The sequence below is a fragment of the Parasteatoda tepidariorum genome, chromosome 2 (assembly GCF_043381705.1).
Source record: "Parasteatoda tepidariorum isolate YZ-2023 chromosome 2, CAS_Ptep_4.0, whole genome shotgun sequence".
NCBI lineage: Eukaryota > Metazoa > Arthropoda > Arachnida > Araneae > Theridiidae > Parasteatoda > Parasteatoda tepidariorum.
In genome coordinates, this window is record NC_092205.1 from 22,767,638 (window position 1) to 22,777,294 (window position 9,657).

Here is a 9,657-nt window from a genome sequence, read left to right on the forward strand (position 1 = left end):
AAAAAAGGGCACTTCAATATAAATTATTCAAAAGTGATCTAATCAAAGTTTTTAGTATACTTTTGTATTTGGGCTTCCAACTTTTGAAAATTGATCTTTAAGAATTTGTATAACATGTTTTACTCTGTTATGAAAAAAATTATGCTTGCTTGAGACAAAAATGCATTTGTAAATATATATATATATTTTTTTTAACTAAAAGACTTTTTACCATCATTTTCAAAATTTTATTAATTTTACATTATTTATTTGTTTATACTTATGTATTTTTAGTTTATATACAGGGTATCCAAGTTGAAATATCCCGATTTGAAATGTTTATGTTTCTATATATATTTAAGAATCTCCTATACCTGTGTTATACATATTAAAAAGGGAATATATGACTAAGAAGGCTCTAAGCTTAACATTAAAAATATAATTTTATACAGCTGTTCCTTCATTTCAGAACTAAGTTATTTAGGTTGCTTAATAGGTTTAATGTAAGCATTTTAAATTAAGACACTACAGAGTTAAAAGAAAACCATAAAGATGAAAATTATTTTCTATTATGAGTATACCAAATTTTTTGAGTTGTTTTGTGCATACTCTATATTCTGTTAAGATGTTTTTTCTAACTATATATGTAATGATGTGACTATGGTAATTCTCTTTTTAAATTTGTTGACATTTTATTGATTTCTAATGTTTTAAAATTAAATGATCAGCTATTTATTGTGTTTTTTTAAAAAAAATGTTTTAGAATTGTGGTTGTTCTGGAAACAATGATCAAAGTGTATACTTTCACTCAAAATGCTCAGTTACTTCATATTTTTGAAACTTGTCTGAATCCTAAAGGTTTGTTAAAGATATTATTTCCTGTAGTACATAATATTTCACTGATTTCTATCACCAATGGTAGAAAACAATCCTTATAGATTTAATATATGAACTGATATTTCAGGTTTGTGTGTGCTTTGTCCGAACAGCAACAATTCACTTCTAGCATTTCCTGGGTGTAAAACTGGCCATGTCCACATAGTTGATTTGGCCAATACAGAGAAACCACCCTTAGATATACCCGCTCATGAAGCTTCACTCAGTTGCATTGCACTGAATTTAGTTGGAACAAGAATAGCTACTGCATCAGAAAAAGTAATTATTTACTATGTGTACTGGTGATCTTAGTTAGCGTAAACTTGAAAGGGAACAAAAAAAAATTGTTTATGTTATAAGTAATTCACATTTCAGTTTAGATGGTTTTTTTTTTCCTTAAATGAAAATCCTGTTATCAAGGTGTGCAGCGTTTTTGAAAAGTGTTTATTTTTGATTTTCGTTTTTTAAAGCTCTTAAAGGTGCCTTTTTTATTGGGTATTTTTAAAAAGTGCTTAAATTTCCCTTTTCAAAAATGAGATTTTTTTTTTCCTTTACCGTGTCAATTTTTGCCACATATTATGCAAAAGCGTGGTATTCACATTGTTCCTTTCAACATTTTCACAATGCTTTTCGGCGTACCGTCAGTTTGTAGTGTATGAAAGTGTAAATCATTTTATATGTCTGATTAAATACTTGCGAGTCCGCATGTGCGTATACTGAGCTGGGTTCAGTGAGATTCTTGCCCTCTCATGTGCATGTCTGCTGCTTTTTGCAAAATATTCATGATTCCAGGATTCAATTTTCATCCTCTGAAATCGAACTGAAAAATCTCTCTATCTTATGATGGTGGCTAATATAATCAAGAAAAGCGTTATTTGTCAGAAACTAGTTATTTTATCGTGATCATGTAAAGTCTTTGAAAATTATTTTTCATTTTGTTAATGTATATAGTGCTTAAAAATATTTTTTAAGTGCTTAAGCACTGAAAAGGTGCTTATTTTTTGCTGAAAGATTTGGCTAAGCACCCTGTACTACTCATTTTGTATTTAAACATAACATGCATTTTGTTTTATGTTTAAATTTCTTTTTATATTTCACAGAATATTAAAAAATTTATAAATCCTTTACTTTCATAAAAAATACAAATAACTACCATGAAAGTTAAAAAGATTTATTAATTTATAATCAAAAGAAATAATTAAATACATTAGTTTGTATAAGTGAACAAAAACCTACAAAACAGAGTATACAGGATTTTTTGAAAAACTTGTTTCTCTATATTTACCCTTAAAAGTGAAAAACTTTTATATTTCTGTCAAAATTACTATAAGTCTGTGTTTTTACTTAGTTAATAGAAAAGTTTATTTAAATATAACCCCAGTTAGATTTAATTCCCTACTAATTTTTTCGGTTCATTTTGAAAACTTTGATATTTTTATCACTTTAAATGTCATTATTTTATTAGGGTACTTTAATTAGAATATTTGATACTACCTCTGGAATGCTTGTAACTGAATTAAGAAGAGGTGCCAACCAAGCTAATATTTATTGGTGAGCTATTACTTTAATTTAATTTTTATATTTATATATGACAGAGTTATCCCTATGAATAAAAAAAGGGTACGGCACTTTGAAAATTGAAAGGGCATCACTTAACACCGAAAAAATTATCAAATTGTGTAATATTATATAATAACTGATTGTGATCCTTAATAGTTTTTAGATTTCCTTCCTATACTATTTTATGTATATATTTCAAGAAATAATTATCACGCATTATTAAAACAAGAGAAAAATTGTGGTTTATAAAAAGTAAAGGACAAACAATCTCTAAACAATCTAATCTAAAAAGCAATCTCTAAACATTTTTTTTTTCAAAAAAAAAAGAAAAGAAAAAGGTAAACTAACTCAAATGGTTGGTAAACAACTTAAAAGCGTTNCCATTGATGATTTTTTTTTTTTTTTTTAGAATTTAAACTGAAAATTATTAAAAAAAAAATGAACATTTAAAGGTGCATTTTTTAAAAAAGGTGCTTATTTAAAAAGTATTTTTATAAAATCATTTATTCATTAATGTACCCTTACCCCTGAAAACAAGATAACTTTTAAAAATTTTCATTAGTTAAGAACAATCCAAACAAAGTAAATATTTGTAAAAGTTATCAGAATGAAACCTATAAACAGATATAATTTTACATGAGTAATTATTTAAGCAGTGAGTTATATATTTTTTAAAATGGAATAGGAATAAGGTTTTTAAGGGAATGCGGCTTATTTTTGCAAAAAGATGCAAAGAAGGCACTTTCATAAAGATCGAAAGGCAAAATGAAAGAGCTGCCCTTATAAAATCACTTATGGAGAACACTGTATGTGGTATAAATTAATGTATCTTTTCTTTCTACTCTAAATTCTGAATGCATTTTAAAATAAAATTATTAAGTTTTATTTTAACTTTCAAACTACTTATTACTGTTTGTCCATCATAAAAACTTAGGAAAAATTATTCTTGAAATTATGGATAAAAATTGCCACCGCTTTGAAGTTTTCCAGCATTATTTCTTTTGTTTGACTTTTAATAATGGGTCTATTCAGTAATTTCACTTTTTGTCATCTGAATTTGGATAGACTGGTTGGGGCAAAATTAACAGTCACCACTTGCCCCCAACTAATTATAACAAATGCCAATTAAAAGATTGTCTATCCTATTTATTTGCATCAAAAAGGCTACTCATGTACATTTTACTATTAATTTATTAATATTGTGTTTATTATTAATATTTTAGTATATATAATATTATAGCATTTTATAAATATTGTATATCATGTATGTTTTACTATTAGATATGGAATTATTATGAATATTTTATACTATTCTGAAAATTGCTTAGTCATATTGAACTTCCATATGGTTTACAATTTAATTATTACTTATTACAAATTAGGGATATTGCAATACTGAATCAATATTAAATTACTATATTGTGCATTTTGTTTTTAATGAAGATTTTCATAAATAGTTGATATTATGTATAGCAATGTTTATATTCTTATCATAAACTGTGGCTCGAAAATAAAAATATTTTCTTTTCATCTAAAATTTTTTTTTGAATCTTCCTTTTTCGAACTTTAATTTATCCTTCATAGGTTTTCCACTTTTCAATTCTTCGTTTATCAGTTTAATATTTTGGATTATAAACAAAAAAAATTATGCATTAAATTTGAAATAAATAACTGTAAAAAAGCAGAAGAAATATTTCAAAGTAAGAAAAAGTAGAGCATCCTTTAGGAAAAAAAAATCATTTAGCTTTAAATTAATATTAACAATCTACTTTAAAAATTGCATTGAATTAGCATTATTTCTTTAGATTTTGATCGATGATAATACAAAACACATTTTGTTTAAGTTTCTTTTTCACATTAGATTAATGTTAAACTTTTTAAAACATTTCTGACACCTCTGATGTCATTTCAGTCAACATTTCAGGTTACTGTAAATTATATAAAATAAATGATTTAAAAAAAGAAAATTACATAAATTTTTTGTATTGAAAAATTTAAAATCAGGTTTTGAGTCGTACTAATTTGTATAATTTCTACCTTGCTTAATGTTTATTTTCAATTCTTTTGCCTTTCCAGGCATTTTGCCTTTTCAAAGCAAGATCCAAAACTTAAATATGACACACGCATGGCCTATTTTCTTTTTATTTATTACATGTAAAAAGGATATCAAAGAAGTTAGCGATAAGTTGGATAATTTTAAATATTATAACCTCTGAACTTCAATATACATTTTTGGTCTTGTGGTGCAATCAGAGTAAAAATAGCTATATAAAAAATGGTTATTTAAAAAAAATGCATGCTTAGTTTTTTTTGAAATGCAAAAAAATGCAGTAATTTTTGCATTGTAGAACATCTGAAATTTTCTTTTGTTTAAAAAAGTATTGTTATATGTATTTATTGATTATTTTATATAATCAGTGACAATTTTTACATTTATAGATAAAATATGTTTTAATTTCTACTTTATTCTTTCAGCATCAATTTTAATTTTGATTCTTCTCTTATTTGTGTGTCCAGTGATCATGGTACAGTTCATATTTTTGCAGTGGAGGACAGTAAAAGAAATAAACAATCCAGGTATTATATTCCCTTTTGAAATAAATGACGAATTTGCTAAGTTCTAACCTATATGTATTAGAAATTATTATAAATTATGTAACAAAATATTGCACAAATATCATACAATTTGCATAGATTGATCTAATGCAGTGGTTCCCAACCTGGGGGCGATAATCCATAGGGGGACGACGAGTATTCAAAAGATAAAAATTGCTAATAATGTTGATAACAAAAGCTATTTGAGATCGAAATTGAAAACGTATATGAAACCCTACTAATACTCCCCTGAGCAATAATACTGTTTCCAGGTGTATTGATGAGAGGGCCGCAGACGTTGAATCAAAACTCATCAAATTTTCAAAAGAAGGTAAATTTGCGTTGCAGATTGATGAATCAACTGTGATAGAAAACATGCAAAGCTATTGTATTAACTTACGTGAGATTCATAAATGAGAGTAAGGAGATTAGCGAGGAAATGTTTACAAGAACTTGATCACTCATACAAAAGGATCGTCGATTTTTAAATTGGTCAAAGATTATTTTGATTAAAAAGAAATTCCCCTTACAAATGTAAGTGCTTAAGGCAGTGTTTCTTAACCTTTTTGATATAATGGACCCCTTTTAAAAAATTTTAAGAAGTCACGGACCACCCCTCTGAGAAAAAAAATAATTGCAAAAAACATCAATTATTAGAAAACATTTAATTTTATTATTTTAATAGTATACAAAATTTTTAAAATTAAAATTCTTAATGTGAAGGTTGCTACTGCTTTTCCTTAATTAATAAATTGAATTGGGGGATGGTTTTCGACAAAGCAACGTGCATATCATGTTCATAATTCAATCGATTTGGATGTTATGTTTTTATTGTCACAAATGTGGAAAATCCCGCTTCGCAAAGGTACACTGTAGCAAACGAAATTAAAGCTTCCATAGCTCGCTTTACAAACAATGGGTAGGCTTCCAAACGTTTTAAAAATTAGGAGTAGTCAGTGGACCCCCAAAATGTAACTCATGGACCCCTTAGGGGTTCATGAACCACAGGTTAAGAAACCCTGGCTTAAGGTAACAGATGGTGCTCCTGCCATGTCTGGTCGTCGTACTGGGTTTCTGGCTCATCTTAAAAAAGAAGTATCGGAGGTCATCACCATTCATTGTGTCATTCATCGTCAACATTTGGCTGCAAAAATGTTGAGTGGTGCTCTGCATGACACTTTACAATTCGTCATTTCTGGCATCAATAAAATCAAAGCTAATTCTCTCAATGACCTGTTTATTCCAAGAACTTTGCCATGGAAATGATGAAGATTTCGAATGCTTGCTCCTACATACAGCTGTGAGATGGCGTTCAAAAAGAAACTGTTTGCACTGTTTCTTCGAATTGTTTGACTCGGTTACTGAGTTTCTCGACACCACTGATCCTGTTTTAAGTGAGAGTTTGAAGCAACTCAAGTTGGAAACTGTGTACTTCACGGATATTTTGAAAAAATGAAAGAAATCATTGTAAAACTTCAAGGAAATAAACTGAACATTATCAAGGCTAAGGGAAGCATATCTTTATTTATCGCCAAGTTTGATGTCTACAAGTCAAACATTGGTCGCAAAGAGCTAATGCAATTTCCAACTCTTGAAAACTGTTCAATGGCAGTTATCGGGATTCTCGAAAATAAAATATTAATTTTTACTGATCACCTTGATCAGTTAAAAACTGATATGGAATCAAGATTTAGAGATTTGATGAAATTAGAAATTCCGAATTGGATTTTCGATCCTTTCAATTTTGAAGTTGTGGATAAGCTCACTTCCTCCTTGCAGACTGAGTTTTTAGATTAGATTTGAAGTATGACTGTGAGGCTAAAGTCGTCTTTAAAAAATTTGATTACGAGTTAGCTTGGGTAAAGCTTATGGATTAAAATATGACTTTAAAAAAATTGCATTAAAATATTAATTTAAAAAATGTACTTTTGTATTGATTATTCTGTTTTAAATATCATTTCTTTTTGAAAAGAAAGATGCACAATTTTTTTTCATTAATAAAAATGGCAGGATAAAATTGCCTCCTTATTTGCATTATAATTTAAATTAAAATCAAATATAACTTAGCATATTTTCAGTGTTTGGTTGCTCACAAACAACAATGAATAGTTTTTGAACAAAAAGAGAAAGGGGCGATATGTGTCTGTCAACCCCAAGAGGGGGGCGATGCTCCATAAAAGGTTGGGAACCACTGATCTAATGTATTTGAATCTGTAGTTTTGTTTAATCTTATGTTATGTATTTATTTATCTTTACTTTGTAATAAACAGAAAATTAATGTTTTTTAAAATTAATTGAATACAAACTGTTAGATATCTGTTGTTGGCATCGTGTAAAGAAATGTTATATTTCTTGGTTAGCAAATGTTTAGATAGAATGTTAGAATAGTTCTATAGTTTGAAAATTAGTGATATTTTAAGGTGTTTGTGTTAATACTATTAAAACAAAAAATGTGAATACATGATGAATTAGGAAATGTTTCATTATTAAATAGTTAAAGTATTTCATGGAATTTTTTAAAATTGTAATCATTTTGTATTTTTATTGCTAATGCAATTAAAAAATTGAAAGCCATGCAGATATAGGCTTGAAAAAGACTCTGTTCCTAGGTCTTTAAGCTCCCATTAACAGTTTACTCTTGTTATTAATAGCTGAATAATTCATTCTTGATTATAATTTTAATAGGTTTTTTTTTAAATTTTATAACTACTATTGAACTTAATTTATGTTTTCAAAAAATTTTAACTTTATTTCATACGTATCATAATTATTAATGGTATGGTAAAAACTATAGTTTTTATTCTTTTTATTGGTATATCTAAAACATTCCTAATTTTGTGTTTTAAAATTATAACTTCATATTACTATTTCTGCATTATTCAGTTTATTAGATAATTTTCAACCAGTTTTGCACTTTTCAAGTTTGCCTACCGTGACCTTGGGCCCGAGATTTTATACCCTATGATGTTAAAAGATTAATGTTTCTTCGGACTGCACTTATACTAGTCCTGCCTTAGTTGTTCAGATTCCACTCAAATATAATACCTCAGATGATTTTAGAGCCGTAAAAGCTCTTATGCTGTTAGGAAGTGTGATTTGTAGTTCTTGGTTTATTACCATCTGGCCTTTTGATCTAAATTTTGGTGTAGTATCTTGGAATTATTAAGGATGAATCCCAGAACATCGCTAATAACCGATTAGTGTAGCTCATGTTAGATATTAACAACCAAACACTTTTTCAGTGTAAATTTTTTTTTTGATTATTTAAATCTTTAAAATTGTACTCTTTTTAATTTTCAGTTTAGCATCTGCAACCTTCTTACCTAAATATTTTAGTTCTGTTTGGAGCTTCTCCCGTTTTCAAGTGCCTGGTGGGTCACATTGTATATGTGCTTTTGGCACAGAACCTAATTCAGTTATTGGTGAGTTCATTTGTAACTTCATTTTCTAATCATATATATTGTTAGTCTTCACATTATCCCTCAATAATTATGGTAAGACTTGTTTCAATGTAATTTAATTTTAATATATTGAATTTACTAATCAATTAAAGCGCAGGGTTTGTAGTTGTCCTGATATTCCTCATAAAAAATATTTTGTCCTGATATTTCTGATTTTTTTATTTGTTCAGAATATCACACTTCTACAAATATGAATGTAGAATGCAAAATCATAATTTTACGTCATCCATCATAATTTAACGTCATTAGTTGATAGTTTATCAGCAGTTATTTATTTTTTTCACTCCTTTAATACGGCTTTTTTATTTTCAATATGATGTTATTATGACATTTGAATTTCGATTTTGAAATATCATTTTTTGACGCGTTCAGTTAAGGATCCAACGTAATATCACATGGTTTGACGCTAGTTTTTTCTAAAGTTATTAATAATTTTTTTTAATTCCTTAGACGTAATTTTTCAATTTCCGGTGTTTTTAATATGATGTTATGACGGTGTGCGAATTTGGATAACCAGTTATTCTTTCTGACATGTTCAATCCATTACGATTCAATCAATTTTAATGTCACAATGTTTTTTTTAATAGTTTTTTCGACAGTCGAGTCTTTTCTCATGATTTTTCAAATTCTGATATTTTGAATGTGATTTTATTACTACGTTCGAATTTGAGTTACCCTGCTTTGACGTCTATTCATGATTAACTCCTTCCTAACTTCAACATGTTAGATGATAAGTGATGCGTAGCATTTTTAAAAAGTGCTTAAAGGTGCTTATTTTCGATTATCGTTATTTAAAAGTCCTTAAAGGTACTTTTTTCATCGAGTATTCTTAAAAGGTGCTTAATTTTCCCTTTTCAAAAATGAGATTTTTTTTTTGTTACCATCTCGATTTTTGACGCGTATTATGCAAAAGCGTGCTTTTCACATTGTTCTATTCAGCATTTTCAATATTTTAATTCAATATTAATATTTCAATTTTAATTAAATCAAATATTTTAATTAAAAGTTTTGGAATAATTTTACTTTAAGCTCTCTAATTTAGTAAAGACATAAGTTTCTAATAAATTTGTAATATTTTTCTCTTTGTAATGTTTGTGTTTTGATTTTTTCTTCATAATAAAGGGTCAGATCTTTTTTTGTCTGCTTTTTCCTTAAAAAATTTGCTTTCATAGTTTATATATATATA

At 27.5% G+C, this 9,657-nt stretch overlaps 1 protein-coding gene across 1 annotated transcript in view; it reads left to right on the top strand.

Annotated features, from left to right (window-relative positions):
• LOC107438097 (WD repeat domain phosphoinositide-interacting protein 3) overlaps positions 1-9,657 on the top strand; it is a 23,304-nt gene that overhangs the window by 6,394 nt on the left and 7,253 nt on the right. The window contains exons 5-9 of the mRNA XM_043048729.2: positions 743-837; positions 944-1,134; positions 2,321-2,406; positions 4,891-4,992; positions 8,311-8,432. Of these exons, the coding sequence (XP_042904663.1) occupies positions 743-837; positions 944-1,134; positions 2,321-2,406; positions 4,891-4,992; positions 8,311-8,432 (596 nt within the window). The remainder of the gene's footprint in view (positions 1-742; positions 838-943; positions 1,135-2,320; positions 2,407-4,890; positions 4,993-8,310; positions 8,433-9,657) is intronic.